General features: G+C 40.8%; 1 protein-coding gene across 5 annotated transcripts in view; it reads left to right on the top strand.

Moving 5' to 3' along the window:
- Nucleotides 1-22002, top strand: part of SLC8A1 (solute carrier family 8 member A1) — a 366099-nt gene that overhangs the window by 299161 nt on the left and 44936 nt on the right. Inside the window, exons 3-6 of one of the 5 annotated variants that reach the window (XM_060248436.1) lie at nt 5732-5838; nt 14401-14421; nt 16357-16374; nt 17998-18012. In XM_060248436.1, coding sequence (XP_060104419.1) covers nt 5732-5838; nt 14401-14421; nt 16357-16374; nt 17998-18012 — 161 coding nt within the window. Of the gene's footprint in view, nt 1-5731; nt 5839-6513; nt 6618-14400; nt 14422-16356; nt 16375-17997; nt 18013-22002 lie in introns of all 5 variants that reach the window. The other 4 variants (XM_060248411.1, XM_060248399.1, XM_060248427.1 and 1 more) reach the window with 4 other exon arrangements.

Below are 22002 nucleotides of genomic sequence, written 5' to 3' on the forward strand. Positions count from 1 at the left end.
TGCTTATCAAAGGGAAGGTTCTGAATATCAGCTGATTCCACTCTATAATCAGATGAGGCAAAGCAGTAGTGTACACACTTTGGACTCAGAAACCCCAAGTTCTGTTGCCAGCACCCTTTGGGGTAGCTGGCCTAGGGAAGATCTTAAGCCTTGAAAAAAACCCTTCCAATCAGAGTAGATATTACTAGGTTAGATGCCCAATGAACTGAGCAGGCAGGTTGAACCAATTATCTTAAACCTTGGAAAGCCTCTACCAATCAGAGTAGACATTGCTAGTCTGGCTGAACCACTATACTGTTTCTGTATAAAGCAGCAAGATGCGCATAGTTCTCCCTACCCAGAAAATACTGTTCCCATAAACATAGAACTTTATCTTCTGGGGGAGAGTTTGCATAGATTGTCCTGAACAGCATAGAGCTAGATGACTTTTTTGTTGCTTTCCAATTAAGCCAATTGGAGACAAAGATGCTGTTCCACCAGCATAACAGCATTTCTATTGGTAGATGAGGGGAGGGTGACTTTTCCTGCAGACTCCCACTTTGCCATCATGTTGTTTCTGGGAGTTTTTAAATTAAATTAATGTTTGCCACAAATGCATTAGAATGCAGACTCCCATTGTTTTTGACACAGTCTTAATACTGATGTTCTCTATATGTTGCCTCTTCCTCCTCCTCCCAGAATTGTTGGTCTGGGATTCATTGTGCTTTGTTCCCTAAATTAAAACTGAATAATTGTTGTGATTGCACCTGTGCACTCCCTAATAAATCTGATGCAGTGTGCTGGGGGGGGGGGGGGGGAGAACCTTGAGAGAGGATTGTGCAGTTGCCAAGCCAAATTATCTCCTAAAGAAAATAAGCCAAGGTCTCACAGTGAATTACAGTGCAATCTGTTACGCCCTTCCAAACCCATGGATTTAGAAGGGAGTCCTGGATTGTTAGTGTACAGTGATATAACCTGAGTGAAAAGGAAATTAAAATGTTTTTGACAGTACTGCACTTTCTGTGGGGGGGAAAAAACAGGTTCAAATCAGAAGCCATTCTGATCAAGGCTTCCTGTGATACTGGGGCTTTTGGTTGAAATAGAAAATAACAGATAATTCACATTATAGTGGTCATAACTGTCCTGGACTTGAAAGCCAAGTGGCACTAGAAGGTCAGTCTAGAGCAGGGGTGGCCAAACTTGCTTAACATGAGCCACATAGAATAAATGTCAGTTATTTGCGAAGGGAGGGAGGAAGCAAGCAAGCCACAATTTGGCCACCCCTAGTCTAGAGCCAAAAGCTGCTATAAAGACTCTCCAGTCTGTTGTTATTGTCCAGTGGGGTTAGTGCAGCATACAGTGGTTCTCCACTTCCCATTTTATCATCAAAACAGTGCTGTGAGATAGCAAGCATGTTTGGTTTACAGTCCCATGTTGAGCTTGAATTTGAATTCAGGTCTCACCAGTCCTTGTTTGACACTTAATTCACTACTGACAGTTTTACATTTGGGCAGCTTGTTTCTTTGAGAGCCACAATCCCCATCTGTTCTACCAGACTATGGGCTTTTTGACTGCCTCCAAGGGCTTTTTGGGGCTCCAAGGGCTCTATGGGCTTTTTGACTGCCCATCTTTGGTATGAGCACCCAGTGTCTAGAGTAATCACAAGGTGTGAACCTCTTTAATGAAGTACTAGTTTTCACATAAAATTCAAGACATAGAGTGCTTTTCAGAAACAACGGTTGAAAATTCATGCAATACAATGCTAATATAGTATGACACCAGCTCCCACAATAACCACAGTTTGAAGACTGGATGAAGACTGTTGATTTATTTAACACATTTATACCCCCATCCCCATTTACTATGCATACAAGAGAGGAAAGGCACTGGCATAGTCTTCTTTCTTGCAATATCTCAGCATTCATTTGGTGAAATATGCCAACCTGAGTCTTGATTTAAAAGGAATCTAAGATTCCATGTATGCAATGAGAGAATTTTTTATATTAGCATTCTGTTCATAGGCAAATACTTAATACACACATCTTTGGTGGGTTTTAGGGGGGGGCAGAGTCATCTACATTTGCTTATTACAATGATAAATTCTTCTGTAACAGATGGACTGCCCTAAGTAATTATTCAAAAAAACAAAGCAGAAGAAGAGGTCACTAAGGCATCTTTGCTAAGCCTTCAGATAAGAAAATATGTAACTGAAATATTTCCAGGTTGGAAAAAAATTGCCAGTTGCAAACAAGTGGTATTCAGCAGTGTTTTACCCAACCTTTTTTCCTTTCTCAAGAGTTAGAAAAAAACAATCCCCTTGGCATTTTCAGAGTATAGAAAGCAGTAGATAGAGCATCTTTGGGGAGATTATTGAGAAGTATCTTTATAGGCAACGCTGAATTGTCCAAATCAGTCATTTCTTGGATAGATATGACGCAGCCATCTGTCTGTTTTGAAGTTCTTATATACTACTTTATTTATTTTCGTGGGTGTTCAGCTTTAAAACATCCTAGACTAGTTTCAAAGGTCTGAGAAGAGCACTTTTATTGATTTCATCCCAGACATCTTTCATAACATGGTAGCTTTAGTAAATGTGGACACTGGATTCTGTCACTTCCAGAATCCTCAAGTGGCCAAAGCTTTTCAGGTCTTACATGCATGGAATTAGAACAAAATATATTCTTTTGAATTGAATGAGCCATAGCAAGCCTGTGTACTCTATCCCCCTTCCCTGTGCTGTGGCCCCAGTCCAAAGTAAGATGCGTTTGTGTGCTCTACTTGATAGTAATTAAGTGCTGTCAAGCCTCAACTTCTCAGAGGGTTTTCAAGGAGAGATGAGCGGAGGTGGTTTGCCATTGTCTTCCTTTGTATAGCAACCCTGGTCTTCCTTGATGGTCTCCCATCAAAGTACTAACCACGGCCAACCCCTGCTTAGCTCCAAGTTCTGGCAAGCTCAGACTAGGCTGGGCTATTTGGGCCTTTGTGTTTTTGGTTTTGTTTTGTTTTTAAAAGCCTCAGGAGATTCATTTGTGCATCTCTCACCATCTTGTCGACGGTAGCTGTGAAACACCAAATATTAATCCCATTATGTGATTCCCACGTGATACAATTCTTGAGTCATGGAGTTCTGCTGTTGTGAGTGAAAGTTTAGATCCTGTCAGCATATCTTATAGGAGCCCAGTGGTAATACAATGTCTTTTAAATACACAAATCCATTTTATTTATGTAGTAATAGAAGGCTGGCTGAACAAATGCTGACTAAATAAGGTATCTGTTTAATATTCATAACAATTTAACAATATAGAAACAATTTTCTGTCAGAATCTGAACAATTTTCCCAATACACACACACAGTCACCTTCATTACAAGTTGATTCTTCTGGCGCTTCAAAGTGCTTTTTTTTCCTGAATTGCTCACACACTATTGGTCTGCCTTGTCCAATGGGCTTTCTTCTGTCTCTTCTCAAACTCAATTTTATTCCTTGGTTTGCACTCACTGTCAATCAGATTTTTCCCTACCACCACCTTCTCCTTTTTTCCACTCAGTCACTCTCTCACACCTGTCACTCACACCCCAACATTCTCCCCAATTTGCCTCACAACCACCTCTTCGCAGGCCTGTTTCATCCTCATCTTGCCATTCCCTCTATAAGGCTCATTACACCCAAGATCTTCTGCATATAAAAGACAAGGGTTTCCTCACTATAACATACAGGGATCAGAAGAGGAAGAGAAAAGGAACTGATGTAAGTAGGTTACAGAAATGTTTTACAGGTAAATGCTTGACATTTCCTGAAGAGATCTCATGCTGCCTAAATACAAATCTAGTCCTTTTAAAGATCATTATGCCAAAATCTTTATACATGTATAAAGATGCATAAAGCTGTGGGCAAGAACAGCTTCATTTGCATTCTCCATCCGTCTGCAGTGGCCTTTTCAATTTGATTCCTGAAGTTACTGGAGATTTTCATTGTCAGTGCTCTTGTGCAGATGAAAGGAACTCTATTTCCACTGTTGGACTTCGAGGTTCCATCCCCCTCCATGCACAGACCTAGGCTCCAGTTCCTGCCATGTGGAAACGGCAGGCAAAATTCTCTCCAGACTGAAAAGTAGAATGCTGAGATACACTGCCATTCAGTTTTGAGGGGCTAAGTAATGGCCAAGATGTGTGAGGTATAACAGTGCAGAGAACAGAAGATGAACAGAGTCAGCTGGCCAACTGGAAAGTGGGAATGCCATATGACTGTATGGTGAGCACCAGAGAGTATGCATGAGTGAGCAAGAGAGATTGATGAATGGGTTGATTTTAGGGTAATTGAATGTCTGCATTTGTACATATAAACAGCCTCTCTGTATGCATAGTGAATTACACAGCATGGCTTTCAGAATATTTATATTTCCCTACTACAATCTACTCAAGAGGTTTCTGAATTTCCTGCCCTTTCTCACTAATGATACTGTTACTAATTTGCTACTTTTCTGCTTTATTTTTCTCCCTCTTGTTTCTTTATTTTGGATGAGAAAGTTTTGTGCAACTATCTGTGGGTTCCAGACTTTGTTGCTCTAGGTTACTAGCACTTTTTTCGACATTACAGAATGAAAAAGGAGCCCCGTGGTCTTCTGTAGACCGTATTTTTCATAATACAGGGTCATTTTACACAGAGGCTTTTCCATGGTTTGGGTGCCAACCTGCAGTATTTTTTATTCTGTGGTTTCTTCACTGTTTCTTCATGTTTCCTCATATTGGATCAAAAGTGGTTTCAGAAAAGCAAGGAGACATAACAACAAAAGACAACAAATGGAACACAGGAGACATTAAGAAGCGCCTACAGCTTTCAGAGCTATGTTGCCTGCTGCTGTGTGAAAGCAAGTTGAGTGTGGGGAGTCCACATTCAACTCAAAAAATGGTATGCAGAGTTTGACACAGATAAAGAAAGGCTTAGGTTGGCAACCAAATCACAAGAAAAACCCCACGTGCAAAGACCCACAATCTATATAGAGTTATCTAATACCTACATAGCTTGTGAGATCTTAATCTGCCTCACACTTCTCTGTGTGAGGAATTTAGGAGGCCACATCTGCACTTGTGCTTATTTGCACAGCTCAGTAAATAAATGAGAAAACAGGTACCTGTTTAAAACCAGGTGTAACATGGTGCACCACAGTTGTGAGGTAACATTGATGTCAATGCTGTGTCCATGTTTGAAGATCCTGCCCCAGTATGCACTGAGGAGAGAATACAAAGTAGGAGGCATATGGGGAAATACCTGAAAAAAAGCAGTTTACTGTGAATTGGTTACAGAACCATTCCCTAGTCCCCATGGAACCCTGTAAACATTTTGAGGGTGGTTTGGCTCTTTAATGGAGGTTCTTCAGCACTCTCAACAAGCTAGAATTCCTCAGGATCTTTTTTTGGGGGGGAGGGGAGGGGGGGTTGAATTTATAACAGTTAAACTGGTAAAAAGCCATATGCATTTTTGAAGCTATTACAACATGCTAGCCAAGTTATATGTCTTCAAGGGCTTCCAGAAATCCTCCAGGGTGGATATGCTTGTAGCAGAAACAGCTGTGAGTTGTATGATAAAAACACAGTACTTCACACTTCAGCTGTCTGGGGAAATGAACATTTAATCATCCTTTGGACATTTCTGTCTTTTATGCATTTTCTCCTTTTATTTCATTTACTTTCTTCTCCTTTTCCCCCCTTGCTTTGCTCTTGAATTTCTATTCTTCTTCTTCTTCTCTGTTTCAGCAAAACGATATCAATCAAAGTAATTGATGATGAGGAGTATGAGAAAAACAAGACCTTCTACATTGAAATTGGGGAGCCCCGTCTGGTGGAGATGAGTGAGAAGAAAGGTGGGGGATTGGCTGTGTGGGGCTGAGCCCTACCTGTATGCACCTGTCTTGATCACTCATGGATGCCTGGCACATTCTAGCTCATGAAATTCCAAAATACACATTCCGTTATCTATGTAAAAGGGCAGAGCGCTAAATCACTGAACACCAATTGAATCATTGACCATTTCTTTTGACCCACAGCCAGGCAGATGCAGTGGAATAGCATTAGAATACCATGTGGAAGGCCAAGGTTCAAATCTTGGTTTACCAGTGAGGCCACTGGGTGGCCATTGGTAAATCACTTTTTCTCCCACTAGGATTGCTGTAATGAGGGTACCTGCCTTAAATTCTTAAAATACAGTAAAAGAGAAATATATATGGGGAGGAAAAAAGTGACAAGTTCATCCTTCCAAAAAGTCCTAATTGTGCCATTCTTTTTCTCCCCCCCCCCCCCCTCAATCCTATCAGAGTACAGATATATAGATCTATCTGAGAGGGGTCCTTAACCAAAATGAGGCAACCAAGGAAATTTCAGGAATTGATGTTTTCTGCTCTTTCACATATATAAAAGCCAGGGATGTGTGTTCCCTCCGTTATCATCACAGACATAAACCAACTGGTCATACTTAAAGCATGTGCGCGTGTGCCTGTAATGCCAACCATTTGTTTTGCCTTTGTCTTGTGTTCCCACAGGAAATACATTACCCTTAGATTACTTGACCGTGAGGAATATGAGAAAGAGTGCATTTTCTTCCTTGTGCTTGAGGAACCAATATGGCTACGAAGAAGAAAGAAAGGTGTGAGAGTCAACTCAAACAGCTCTCAAGAAACTATGACCTTTCTCTGTTTGTGTCTTCCTCTCTCACAACTTCCTCTTGCCTCTCAATCAGCTTCCAGTTAGTTTGCCACAATCCCTGTCAAGCTTAACAGTTTTAATTTCCTCTTTTCTTTTTTCCCTTTTAAATACATTCCCACGGGTTATGATGGCCTATTTCAATACCCATATAAATTAATGATATCACAGGCCCTGGGAGACAGATAATATAAAATCCAAATAATAAAGCATACCTTACCTCAAATTATGACCAGAGCTGTCATTCTCAAAGGGAATTACTGCATTACCTTTGTAATGATGTTCAGTTTACATGTTACATACAAAGACTCAGTTCAGACATTGAATGAAACCATGGTTTTAATTAAACCAACTATGAAGATAGATTCAGGTGGGTAGCCATGTTGGACTGAAGCAATAGAACAAAGTTTGAGTACAGTGGCACCTTTAAGATCAACAAAGTTTAATTCTGGGTATAAGCTTTTGTGTGCATGCACACTTCTTCAGATACATTGAAGCAGACTTCCTCGAGCCTTACATTTTGGGGGGAAGAGTTGCCAGGAAGGGCTAATTAGACTCAAGATTTCATAAGTAACTGAGCAATGGGTATAGGTAAATTGAATTAAAACAGTTGGTAAAATCTGTGGATAGCAGCAAATTAGCATACAGATAATAAAAGAGTTAACAAACAGATGTGAGAGCTGAGTCCAGTGGCACCTTTGACCCACAAAGTTTAATTCTGGCTAAAAGTGAGAACTAAGTGACTTAGCATATGTAGTGAGGTAGGAAAGCAAAGGTCCCCTGTGCAAGCACCAGGTGTTTCCGACTCTGGGGTGATGTTGCTTTCACAACGTTTTCACGGCAGACTTTTTTATGGGGTGCTTTGCCATTGCCTTCCCCAGTCTTTTACACTTTCCCCTCAGCAAGCTGGGTACTCATTTTACCGACCTCGGAAGGATGGAAGGCTGAGTCAACCTTGGGCCAGCTACCTGAATCCAGCTTCTGCTGGAATCGAACTCAGGTCATGAGCAGAGAGTTCAGACCACAGTACTGCAGTACTGCTGCTTCACCACTCTGTGCCACAGGGCTGCTTTATAGTGAAATAAGAACCTGATATTTCTGTTAAGATCTGAGGGTTCTGTTGTTCTGTTTGAAATAACTTGTAATTCAGCAATCTCCCATTCCAGTCTGTTTCTGAAATTCCTTTGCAATAAAACAGCTACTTTGAGGTCCCCCACTGAGTGTCCTGGTGCTCTTCCTGGCAACTACCCCCCCCCCCGCCTATATATAAAACTTGAAGAAGTCTGTTGTAATGTATCTGAAGAAGTGTGCATCTGCACAGGCTAAGTCACTCCCACCATTATTGTTGGGCTACCGTTACACATGTCTGTACATAACATATAGTTGGGACTATATTGTTCATGATCATTTTGTAGCCAGCCTGCACTGGGTAACCGCAATCAAAAGATGCTGCTGTTCTTGTACATACACATTGAATGCATTGTGATGTAGTTCACCACTCTGGGAGCACAGAGTAGGCTGGTACATCTTTAGAGTGCTGTGTTTGCATTAAGGAAACCTGCATTCAAATTTTTTTACTCAGTCACCATCTGTCAGCCATTTCTATCTCACAGGTTGCTGTAAGGATTGAATGGGATTGCATCATGAACCAGAGAGCTTGATCAAGGAAGTACAGGACACAAATGAGATTGTTAATAATTATAAAAGAAGAAGAATTGCAGATTTATACCCCGCCCTTCTCTCTGAATCAGAGACTCAGAATGGTTTACAATCTCCTGTATCTTCTCCCACCACAACAGACACCCTGTGAGATTCATGGGGCTGAGAGGGCTCTCACATCCTCTGCCAGAGCTATGGCTAACCCAAGACCATTCCAGCAGGTGCAGGTAGAAGAGTGAGGAATCAAACCCAGTTCTCCCATATAAGAGTCCACGCACTTAACCACTACACCAAACTGGCTCTCCAGATGTTCCAAGCATTACACTCTTCTCTTTCTGAGTCTACTCAGCATGTAAATAGGGCTTGGATATAGGGGCATTTATTATTATTTAATGAGAACTAGCCCAATCACTCCAGATCTTTTCTCCAACATAGTTTATTATTGTGTTGGCTCATTAAGCCAAGTGGTAATGACAGACTTGAAGGCCAATAGATCAGTGGCATATTTTAGTAACCTTTAGTTAGTTTGAAAATTAAGAATCAGAAAACAGGGTGCTCTCTAATTCAGTCCCCTTGCCCAAGAGAAGGACCATTTATTCTTCTTCTGCAGGTCAACCGAGTAATATAAACAACTGTGTGTATGAAGAGCAGGAAATTCTATCCAGATGGTGTCCGGAAGATGACAAGAAGCCCTCAGGAACTTGTTTCACTCTTTCTGAAGCAAACTTTTAAACTACATGAACATGGAAGCCTTGTGTTGGAATTGGCTCTCTATGTAACTGAGCTTTGTTTCATAAATTGTGTCTTTGGCCATAGATCCAGCTTCCAAAAGAGTGTGTGAACACTCAGTTCTTAGATATTTCAGTTTTGCAGTCACATGATCATTTCACAGTGTGAACCCATGAACACAAAATCGGCTCAGTCAACTAAAGCAGATTATGCCGGTATCTTCCCAAGTACTAAATAGGCACCAAAAGTGAAAATTGTTCTGGAATATTTAACAACTGAAGAATTTTAAATATAACACACAATGTATTAACAATATTAGCAAGAATATATAGAAGGCAATATAGCAGGAATAAGTTAAATTGGCCAAGGTAATGGAGTTGGAAAAATATAAATGATGTTCAGATAATTTATAGATCACAGTACACCCCTGAATAAGTTTTGAAAGCTTCCTCAAGATTAATTGTACTTGAAAACCAATCCAGTTAATATGGAGATGGGCCAATTCTGCTTAGATAATGCTTCTGTAAATTTTAAATCATCCAAGTTTGATTGGGTAATGGGAATAGTAGCCTAATATTGCAGTTGACTTTGGACCTTATTCACCTCAGCTGGGATCATTTACAACTGACAGGTTATTCAGCCAGGCTGTTTAAAGTGGACTGTAGCTGGATGATCTAAGTCAGGAGTTCCAAAATAATGACATTATGAACTTCTATAAATCACAGGAAATGAATCTAGCTTCTCCAAGTGGAACTTAGGGAAAGCAGGCATTCTGCTTGGATGATGATGTGGTAGTCCAAAAGAAAAAGGGAGGAAGATCAGGGCAAAGAAGAAATCACATACAAACAAAAATCAAGGGAAATAAATCAAGTACCTGTATCACTAAGATAGATTCAAGTGGGTATTGGTCTGAAGCAGCAACATGAAGTCCAAGTCCAGTAGCACATTTAAGACTAAGTCAGGGGTGTCAAGCTCATTTGTTACAAGGGCCAGATCTGACATAAATGAGACCTTGTCGGGCCAGGCCATGTGTGTCATAAAACGTTGTACCAGGTAACAGAGATATAAACTTTATAAAGGACACAGACAAGCACAAAGTTTTTTTTTTTTAAGCATAAAGTAAAACATGATTAAAACATTAGCACTCATTGGTCTTAAAGATTTTTTTCTTTGTATCTCTCCCATGGGATCCAGGGAACTGGGCAAAGGAAGCTCTGGCTGTTTCCTTCCTTCTGCAGGGGACCAGGATGGGGAGGAGCCTCAGCCAATAGAAAGTAGAGGGGAATGGCTCAGTAGCTCTGTTGTGTGATTGAGAGAGCCTGGCAAAGCAAGCTCTCCTTCCCACCCTTCCTCCCCAATAGAGAAGCCTCAGAAAATAGAGAAAATAGAGGCTATGGCTCCTCTGCAATTGAGCAAGCCTGGCAAAGCAAGCTGTGATGCAGAAGGAAACAAGAGAGAGGGAGAAGGAAGCAGATGACAGCCAGTTGTTCAGGGCTCTGATTCGGTCTGTGGGTTGCATGTTTGACACCTCTGAACTATGTCTTATTCAGAGCATAAGCTTTTGTGTGCATGTGCACTTCTTCAGGTACATTGAAATGGAGGTTACCGGTCCATACATATAGAGAGTGAGCAGCAAGTTAACATGAGCATAATAAACTGTTATTCCAGTTTGGTCCTTACATCTGTTAAACACGATATTTTATGCTTATGCTAATTTGCTGCTCATCCTCTACCTATATGTACGGACTGGTAACTTCCATTTCAATGTATCTGAAGAAGTGTGCATGCACAAAAAAGCTTATCCTTGAATAAGACTTTATTGTCCTTAGAGGTGCCACTGGACTTGAACTTCTACCTTTTACATAGTCAGATATTTCAGCAAAGTAGGAAGACACATTTGTATTGCACTGCTTGAAAGCAATGGGTCCATATTTAAGAACATTTTCCTCACATTTCCAGGGATTTTAGGAAACATTCTGTGGTTTGGTTCATAGCCAGGCAATGCCATTGAGTATGGATATTATGCACTACAATTGGACGGTTTAAGGTTCTGCTGAAATATTGTCCATATAAGCATATATTAGACTGAGGTAGTCAGAAGTAAATTTAGCCAACCTGTATAACTTTACCTGAACTGTTTAATCATAAGAGCAACCTAGTCTTTTAAATATTTTCTTTGCCCATATTATATCCTTTGAGGGCTACCTAAAATGTTTTTAAATACCACCATGTGAACACTTTACATAACTGGTACATATGAAGTGAATACATGTATGTCTTTCACTTTGTGCTCATAGCACATAAATGAAGCCAGCCAGTCATAATTTCCTGCAGTCTGAACATACAGAAAAATAAATGCATGTCCACTCTTTCAGGGAGCTTCATAGGTATACACAGCCTATGTTATCTCTGTCATTGGATGCCACCCTTATTAAGCCCATTTGGGAGAGCTATATTTGATTGTGACAGGATCACATGATCCTGAAGCTCTCGCTCTATAAAGAAACATTGCAAATCTAGCAGGGAAGCTCATTGTCTTGCAGTTTAGTAAAACTTAAAGGAAAGAGGTGAAATGGAACCTCTAAGCCAGCCCTTCATTTCATTTATTTAGCTAATTTCTAGGCCATGCAAAGGAAAAATTTATCAAAATCAACCACAGATGTATACTACAATAGAAAGAAATGTATCTTTCAACCTTCTCACTTAAAAAAAATTTAGACTTTGATTGAACAGAAATTAAGTGGAATTGTTTGGTTTGTTTTAGCTAAGCAAAATAACTCACAATATATGGCAATAGAATATACAATAGCTGTAAACTGAGTAATCATCCCAAAATAAAACAAACCGGGCCTGCAATTATAACTATTTTGCACTTCCTAGTTAAAAGGAAGCAGGGATGCTGAAAATTCAGCAGGCCTGTTATTTTGCAGTGGCTCTCAGATTGTTAAATGGGTATCCCTGGAAAGGTGTGGAAAACTGCTATAAAAGATTGAGTTTTTCTAGGGTGATTCCCTTTATGAATCTTGTTTGGGCCAGAAGTACCAACCTGACTTTCTTGTGCCCGTGCATTATAGTTCAGAGAAGATTACCTAGCCTAGTCTCCCACCTCAAAACAAGACATCCAGTGTTTAAGGCAATTCTGTCGAGTTATTGTCCAGTATTCGTCTTGGAAAGCCTCCAGCCTCTGAGGGCTGCTTACACAGAGATCCACATTTCTGTAAGATGGAAATGATCTCAGGGGTATCTCTTTTTGGCACTAAATGTTTGTCATGAAACCAATTCTTGGTTTCAGTTCAGAATCCATATTGTTAGGCTGAAAACAAGACGTTTGTGACAGTATTCTCACTTTATGGGCCAGAAAATTTAAGAGTGTCTGGAAGAGGAATCACTATTCATGATACGTTAACATTCCCATTTTTACTTCAGTTCAAACAGGTTTTAAATGTTTTTGCATGGTTTGAAAAACGTGACAAACCTGTTTTACCATAGGAAATGGTGGGATAGAAAACATGTGCAAACCATGAGCAGAAAAGCTGCTTACACCCCCCCCCCTTAGTTCTCTTAAACCTGTCTCAAACCAGAGCATAATGGCCTATCTTCATACTCAAGAAAGCATCTGTATAATTAGGAGGAGCCCTTTGTTTGATGCTAAATGTTGGGAGTCAACAGGGCAATCTGGGTTTTGTTTATTTGTTTTGGTTTAGAGCATATTGTTCTCTAGAGATAGATTCAAGAACATTGGAGCATATCATTTCCTCCCCTCTTCTCTGGACAGTTTGTCAGTGAGAACAGGAGAAAAGTGAGCACTCAGAATGCTTATACTTCTTTTATTTCATGCCACATCCTCATTATAAAGTTAAATTTGTTTTAAAATGATGACTTCCTCAACAGAACTCTGGAATTTGTTGGGGGGGGGGGGTTGTGAGGACACTAAATTCAGAGATCCCTAGAAATACTATCCAGCACAAATTAATTAAACTCAGGACACTTTCATGTAGCAAAGGAAATAAGCTGTTTCCTGAAAAATATTATGCTAGAATGCATTAATTAGTCAAAGTCTTCAGTATTACCTTAAAGACTTCTTAATTATAAATTTAGCTCATTTATGTTGGTTTAGCTGTTGCAGCTTTCCATCATTCATGACAGCTGAGCTACAGGACTAACCAAGTTCCCTTTGATAGCTCTAGCCTGGGTACCATATCAGTTATTACAAATAATATTACTTGATATTTATGTAAACATTTTTGTGTTAAAGACATTTTACACTTGTTTTCAGCATACCTATAAGACAGGTCAGGGAGCAAGGCTGAGAGAGAGTGCTTTGCCAAAGGTCAGGCAAAGGCAGGATTTGAAATAGGGACCTCCTAGTGTACAAATCGTTCTCTTAGTCATTGTGTTATACCTGTGCAGTTGGTGTTCCAATAGAAGTTCCCCTATATGTAGGTTCAAGTCTCCCCATTTTTCTCCTTGTACAGCTCTTTATGGTACAGAGATCATTCTTCCATCCAAAATCTAGTACTGGTAACACAGATGGCCAGAGTTGGAAAGAAAGTCTTTAAGGCCCTGGTACATCCATGACACTCTCCATGCAATCCCTTGTATCAAGGCCAGCAGAAATTCATAAAAGCATGTGGGAAAGACACATACAGAAACTATTCCTGTGTCATAATGTTATATGCAGAAGTAAACCCCACCCTACCTCCCAAAAAAGAATGAAGCAAATTTTCACTTACATGTAACGGGACATATTATTTCCTCAATCTCCAGCAGAGCTGCCATTGATGTAGAATTAAAACATGGATCAGGGGTCAAAGGAAAATTTGAGATTGGGAAATAGATTTGTAAACATTCCTCTCTTGCGATAAAGGAGTTCTGCTACAAAAAAAGCCCTGGATAGATAGATAGACAGACGGACGCACAAGATGGGTAGCCACATTAGTCTTTCTGTAGCAGAAGAAAAGAGCAAGACTCTAGGTAGCACTTTATAAAGACTAACAAAATTTGTGGCACCGTATGAGATTTCATGATTCATGAAAACTCATACCCTGCCACAAATTTTATTTGTATTTATAAAGTGCTACTATCTTGCTCTGTTCTATATACATAACACAGTGCATTATATTTTTTTCTAGAATTTCACAACCCATCCCCATGAAGCATGTCTTTTTTCCCATTATTTCTCATGCTCTCTCTCTCTTCGTAGTAGTGGTATCCTGCAGCTTTACAGATCTACATTTTCTGGTTTCCTGGATCTGGACCTTTCTATCGATGTTCCCTTTATTTTCATTGCTCATTGTTTTTTCTTCTTCTGTGTTTGTCCCTCTGTGTCTTCTCCACAGCCCTGTTGTTGAATGAGCTTGGTAAGCACTGCATTTCTTGTATCTCTCTTCCATTTTTTTCCAATCAATCTATGCATTTTGTGTAAGTTGATTATTTTGCTCAGTTTTGTTTGATTTTTTTCTAAAAGATATTTTAAGAATTTAACTTAAAAATAAAAAAACTGATATCAAATCTATAATTAAATTAATCTTTTATATCCTTTGGTTTAGAAATGGTTCCTAGAATTTAGTGCACTTTTCAGTTGAAATCAACATGCCAAGTTCTGCGGAGAAAATATGATATATCTTCATTAAATTCTTTGGCATGTAGCCTACCCAGAGGGCTTTTGCATGGAAGCCAGTATGGTTTAGTCAGTCCAAGATTAAAATCTTACCCAAATTGATACATTAAGAGAGCATAAAGATATTATTTTTAAAAAATATATCTTCTTTGAAGCATAAAATAGTTTATAGGTTATTATTCCCCTTTGAACACATAATCTTGCACAATAGTAAATCTGTGCTTCACACATCACTTAAAGAAAGACCATTCTGAATCATTTCTGGATCAAGCTAACTACTTAAGTAGCACAATTAGAAATTAGGTTCCAGTCTGACTGGCAGGATAAATGCACAACTGGGATCCCATTGCATGGGAAATGTAACCAAGAAGATGGTTTGAAACAAAAAATAAATTATAGGCAGGGGAGAACATTGAGCACTGTCTCTTCCTGCACACAGACACACACACCAGTTTTCCATTCTAAATTTCTATCATCCAGAATAGCCTGGGCATCTGCATGGGACACCCAAAGCAAAAACCTTTAAAAGTCACTTGGATGTCTAGGCCCATTCATTAAATAAGTGAATGGAGTTGTACCTTACACTGCATACTCTTATTGCAATCATGGAGATCAGATACGGTGTCAGATATTAGCCTGTTTTGGAAGTTATTAGGATAAGATCATTTACCCATATCCATAATATAATAGAGCAGAAGTCCTGGGGGAATAAGTTCACATACCAGCTCCTGAAATGAGTTGCCTCATTCAATTGAATGGGCACCATGAAAACAAAGTATGAGGAAATCAGGGAGGTTCTATATAGAGTGCTTTTGGGGGAAATAGACTGTGTAACAGATACATATCAAATGTTATTGTCTATTTCAGTACACATGAGGCTGAACTGGGTGGGCTTTTTTTGTGTGTGACAGAATGGGTGTTTGGCAATCAACAAATCAAGCCACATTTTACTGAGCCAGACTATTGACTCTTCTAGCCCAGAGCTATTTATATTGACCAGCAGCAGTGCTCCAAGGTCCTTCCCACCTTTGCTACCTGAGATCCTGTAACTGATGTGGGATGTTGCATATACAAGCAGATGCTCCACCACTGAATTATCCTAAATTTAAAAAAAAAATTAAAAGATTTTTAAAATAAAAGAACTAGCAATTTCCATATGGGATAATACTTTTCTAAAGGTTCCTGATTCCTAGGCCTGAACTAGACTAGATATGTAGAGGTCTCCAACAAATAGAGTCCTTTGTCTCCTCATCCTCTTCCTTGTTAAATGTAGCAAAAGGGGTATGTGATCTGACACCCAACACACTGCAATTTTTCTATCTCCATAAAGAGCAGTCAATGAAATAGAGCATAGGATGGGGAATATCATAGCATGATAATGTGACATAACATGTATTGTAGTACTAAAAGTTACAAGGATGAAAAGCTGATACAGACATGCTGCGTTCAATAGAAACCATAGACTTTCATAAATATTAATGAACAGAAAATTTAGATAATAAATATATTTTATACACAAAAAAACAGTGTTTTGCCATTTGGGCATATATTTCTCTAAGGAACTAGATAGTTTACATTTAAAGTTTAAATGCAACAAATGGCATTGCTGTACATTAAAACAGATGTTAATTAGCTCTCTCTTTCTCTCTCTCCCTTTGTTTTGCCATTCCTTTAGGTGGCTTCACGATCACAGGTATGAATTATCTTTTTGCTCTGTTCCAAATGTACACATTCAGTTTTAAAGATTAGGATCTTACTCTCCTTTTTAAACATTGTATTAAGGTGAATTCAAGCACAGTACTAGCATCTTCATTCAACATTTATTTAAAATCAGGAAAGGAAGTTTAAACATGGAACCTGTTGGTAACAATGTTGGAATCTTTCTATATGGAGCACAGAACCCCTATCCAAAACCTTCTAGACTTCAAGCTTTGTGGTAACAGACTTACAGAGAAGCAGGCAAGCAGAGAACAAACCTACATGCCTATAGGCAGACAAGAATCAGCAACAGAGATATTGGCATGCATTCTGACACTTTGCAAAGAAAAGTTTGAAGACTTCCTTCCGCCTCAGGAAACTTCCTCCACTTTATACGGTTCTTCCTCCAATGGAAGAGCCACTTAAGCTGGAGGAAGTCTTCTTAAGCTGGAAGAACTTCTTGCAGTCTAAGGTAGTATCCATCCCAATGAGATGCAAAACACAGCTTCAGCCTGAACATACTTAATTGTGATTCAGGGACCTTTCTTGCTTAGGATTCCATGTCCATACATTTTCATTCAGTGCAAGCTGACTCTCTCATCAGCAAAAGATATGTAATTCATGCTTCTTTCTCTGCTTAGAAACAGATGTAAACCTCCTTCTAGAAAGGTTGCATGTTACAAACAATTGTATAATGCCACCCATTTTTCACTACTGTTACTGGGTATTAACCATGACTCAGTAAGTGACCTCACTGAAGTAGCTCAGGGATGGTAAAACTGTGTAGTAAAGTCAGTCTTCCTCAATGATCTTGTGTCCTTTAGGACCCTCAACTACCCCAGTATTTGACTGAATTATATGGCAATATGTTATAAAGATGATGGTTCAAAGCTGAGCACAGAGATACCTAAACTTTCAAAATGGTCCCTATTGTCTGAGTATCCTCCCATTCCAGCCAATCAAAGGCTCTCTCCATCCCCTTTTGCGTGTAAACATATGGAAATTCTTTTCACATTTTGGATCATAAAACAAAGAGCCATTAAACTAAAAGGCCACAGGACACATTCCATCAGATAATGCTCTTGCAGTCACCTCATTTAAACAATTAAGAACTGCATGAGACAATGCCCTTCCAAGCTACTTTCAAAGATTTTTAATAACTTTTAATAAACAGTCACATAAATTTAAGATAGGATTTTCTGTAGAGGAAAGAATGTGTAGTTAGTGGCAGAATTGTGTTGGAACTTGGAAGAGAAGGAGCAGCGAGAAGACACTGCTTGAATTGGTAGCATTTTTAGGGGCTCAGGGAAGTAGCATAAAAACCAATGCTTATTCCCCAACAAGCTCTACTCACTATTGTAATAGAACATGAAGGACACCTCTTGGGTTGCATAGTGTCATTCCATACCTTGGGCCAGCACCAAAGAGCCAGGCTAAAAAGTTGGAAAGGCAACTACTGTAGATCAGAATCAGAGCTGTTATCATTGTTATGCTGTAAAACATTCACCACCAAAAAATCCATCAAATTGAACCACTAGACATTTCTGGAATAGATGGTACTTGTATGATCCATTTGCTGACATCTTGGCTTCTTCTTGTTTTCACTGTTAAAATGAAGGGAAGCTTTTGAATGGTAAGATATCTTGATTTTGATGCACATCACATTCGTACTAAAACCCACATACTAAGCAAATAGCTTGTACACAGAGTGCAATGATAGGGTGCAATGTGTCTTTCTCACCCACCTAATATCACATGTGTCCAGATAAGGAATTAATACTCAAAAAATCCCAATGATTCACTGGAAATATTTGAAAGACATAATACAAACCTTGAAAGATCCAAGGATGATGGGGCTGTGAGTTTCTCTTACTTTCTGTAAGCACTCTGCTGGTCACATGGCCTTTGGCATAGTAATCAGGAAGATCATAGTTCAGACTCATTCCTTTGACTGCTGTAACTCTCAAGGTGTTTCTTGAAAGCCTCTAGCCTTCTTATTCATTGCATTTTATCATTGGAACAAACTACAGGGAACTCCTATAAGCAGTTGCCATCATTATGCCTCAAATTTCTTTCACAGCTCTCAGAGGATCCACCTAACTTAGTAACAACAAAAAATAGTCATTGAGCACTGGAGAGCTAGTGTGGTATAGTTGATAGAAGATAAAGGAAATACCTGAATTTGTACTGGAGATACCTGGGTGCAAGCCACTATTCAGCTGTGAAGCTCACTGGGTAATCTTGAACTAGTCTCCATCTTTCATCATAAGCCTGTCTCTCAGAGGTTTTGTTATGATGCTGTGGTTGAGACCAGTTATGTGTGCCATCTTGAGCTCCTTGGAGGCTGGGCACAAAGACTGATGCTGGAAGAAAAGTTTATTAGTCTTTAAGGTGACGCAAGACTCCTTACTTGAAAGATACCACATTTCGCACAAGCAGTCTTTGCGAAAGACATTCATAATTCCACTGGTCTTACAGCAGCAGTTGAAGCAAGTCATTTTGCCTGATAAATGTTCTGATAAAATCTTAATAGCAATCAGATATGAAATGCCAGTAGTTTTATTAGTAAGTGACCGTATCACAAGTCCCAGTTTAATTTTCCCAAAACAGCTTCAGATGTTTTCCCCATAATCAAGATTTTTCCACAATAAGTGCACTTTACTTGTTTGCAGCACTCAGTCGACTCCTCTTCTGCCAAGAATGTTGCTTTGATGGGGCTGGTGCAGTTTCTTGTTGCAGTTAAAAACAACAGCTCTTTTTTGCCCTTTGGAAAAGGGCAATTCTCTTCTCAGTGCCCTTATCCTGTGTATGCAATTTCTGTGCATAGTGTGGCTTCACAGGTGTCATAGGCACCTACTGGCTGTTGGTTGTGACAGAAGAAGAAGAAGAAGAAGAAGAAGAAGAAGAAGAAGAAGAAGAAGAAGAAGAAGAAGAAGAAGAAGAAGAAGAAGAAGAAGAAGAAGAAGAAGATGATGATGATGATGATGATGATGATGATGATGATGATGATGATGATGATGATGATGATTTATATCCCACACTTCACTGAGTGGCCACAATCTCTTTTACCTTCCCACCCCCCACAACAGACCCCCTGTGAGGCAGATGGGGCTGAGAGAACTCTCCCAGAAGCAGGCCTGGCACTAAGGCTTCCAGTACCTCAGGCCGAAATTTGCCCCCCGCCCCCTCCTTTTTTTCTTTTTCACAAACTTTTGCACGCACAGAGCGCACACGGTCCAACAACATCATGATGACATCATCAGGCTGTGCACCGTGCATGCAGGCCCCCCTATTCTTGGCCCTCTCCCGCTTTGAAGCAGGAGAGAGCCGGGCACCCCCACACACACCTTTCCGAGGCTTGCAAAGCCTCAGCAAGAGCGAGAAGACAGCGGGCGCACTCAGAGCCAGTGGCTCTGAGCACGCTCACTCCCCGCCCCATCTTGCCAAGGCTTGCAAATGATGTCATCAGGCTGTGCACAGCACATGCAGGCCCCCCTATTCTCGGCCATCTCCTGCTTTGAAGCAGGAGAGAGCCAGGCACCCCCCCTTACCGAGGCTTGCAAAGCCTCAGCAAGAGCAGCAAGACAGTGGGCAGAAAGTTGGGCAGAAAGCGGGCACCCTTCCCCCCTTCCCTTCGCAGCACTGCTTTGCAGCACCGTGCTCTGTCACCCCCCCCAGGCTGATCCTTACCCCCCCCCGTCGCCCTCTAGGGTTGCCAAGTCCAATTCAAGAAATATCTGGGGACTTTGGGGGTGGAGCCAGGAGACATTGGGGCGGAGCCAGGAACAAGGGTGTGACAAGCATAATTGAACTCCAAGGGAGTTCTGGTCATCACATTTAAAGGGACAGCACACCTTTTAAAATGTCTTTCTTCCATAGGAAATAATGGATAGGGGCACCTTCTTTTGGGGCTCATAGAACTGGACCCCCTGGTCCAATTGTTTTGAAACTTGGAGGGTATTTTGGGGAGAGGCACTAGATACTATACTGAAATTTGGTGCCTCTACCGCAAAAAATAGGTCTCCCAGAGCCCCCGAAACCTCCAGATCAATTCCCCATCATACCCTATGAGAAATATTCCACATAGGGAATAATAAAGACGTTTCCCTCTCCTCCACACACACCCCTTCTTGCAAATCTGATGTAGGGGATTGGCTCTCTACTCACCAGCCAGCTTCTTCACAGTAACAAAGACACAGACACAGACACAGAAAGTTGAAGCCTTTCACCACCTCCGGAGGTGCAAAGGCACGTGGTCCTTTGGGGCGGGGCAGGGAGCAGCCTGGGAAAGCTCCGGCTGCTGCGATGGAGCTGGGTGGGAAGGGGAGGGGCAAGGAGAAACTGCTGCGATCCGAGGTGAGAAGGGAAGGGAGGAGGAGAAGCATCAGGGATCGGTGGGAAGCGGAGAGGAGAAGCTGCTGGGATCTAGGCTGCGTGGGAAGGGCTGCCATTCCCCCCGCTTTCTGGATTTTTGCCGAGCGGGGGGAGGAGGCTCCAAATCGGGGGTCCCCCGCCCAGGTGGGGGATTTGGGAAGTTTACTGCCCTCCCTCCGTCGCGGCGCTGCAAGCCAGGCCGCATTCCGCCCCACCCCTGCCGCTGCCAAGGCTGGTCCTTACAAGCTTCAATGTGGCTGTGTGGGGCTTCTAAGCTTTTGAAGGGCCTGCAGGAGAAGAGTTTGCACCCCCTCCTTCCTGGAACCGGAAGTGAGGGAGAGCGAACTATCCTATCGTGTACCCTTCAAAGGCTTAGAAGCCATGCACAGCCACATTGAAGCTGGTAAGGACCAGCCTAGGCTGGGGGGGGGCAGGCTGAGCGCAGCGCTGGCTGAGCAGAGCATGCTGCTGGCTTCCAGCGCCGTGAAGGGAGGGAGGAGGGCGACAGCAGCAGGGGGCCGAGGGGCGCAGCCGATCATGCCAGAGGGAAGGAGGCGCCTCTGTGGGAGCCAGCACCCTAGGCCATCGCCTAGTTCACCGACTTCCATGCGCCAGCTCTGCTCAGAAGCTGCCCTTTCAAGAACAACTGCTGTGAGAGCTATGGCTGACCCAACGCCATTCTAGCAGTTGCAAGTGGAGGAGTGGGGAATCAAACGCCATGCTGGGAATTATTAGGAAGGAAATTGATAACAAATCAGCCAGTATCATAATGCCCCTGTATAAATCAAAGGTGCGGTCTCATTTGGAGTACTGTGTGCAGTTCTGGTCGCCGCACCTCAAAAAGGATATTATAGCACTGGAAAAAGTCCAGAAAAGGGCAACTAGAATGATTAAAGGGCTGGAACACTTTCCCTATGAAGAAAGGTTGAAACGCTTGGGACTCTTTAGCTTAGAGAAACGTCGACTGCGGGGTGACATGATAGAGGTTTACAAGATAATGCATGGGATGGAGAAAGTAGAGAAAGAAGTACTTTTCTCCCTTTCTCACAATACAAGAACTCACGTGCATTCAATGAAATTGCTGAAATTTTATATATATATATAATTTTATATATATATATTTATATATATAAAAATATATATATAAATATTTATATATATATATATATATATATATATATATATATATATATATATATATATATATATATATATATATATATATATATATATATATATATATATATAT

This window comes from Heteronotia binoei, chromosome 1 (assembly GCF_032191835.1).
Source record: "Heteronotia binoei isolate CCM8104 ecotype False Entrance Well chromosome 1, APGP_CSIRO_Hbin_v1, whole genome shotgun sequence".
NCBI lineage: Eukaryota > Metazoa > Chordata > Lepidosauria > Squamata > Gekkonidae > Heteronotia > Heteronotia binoei.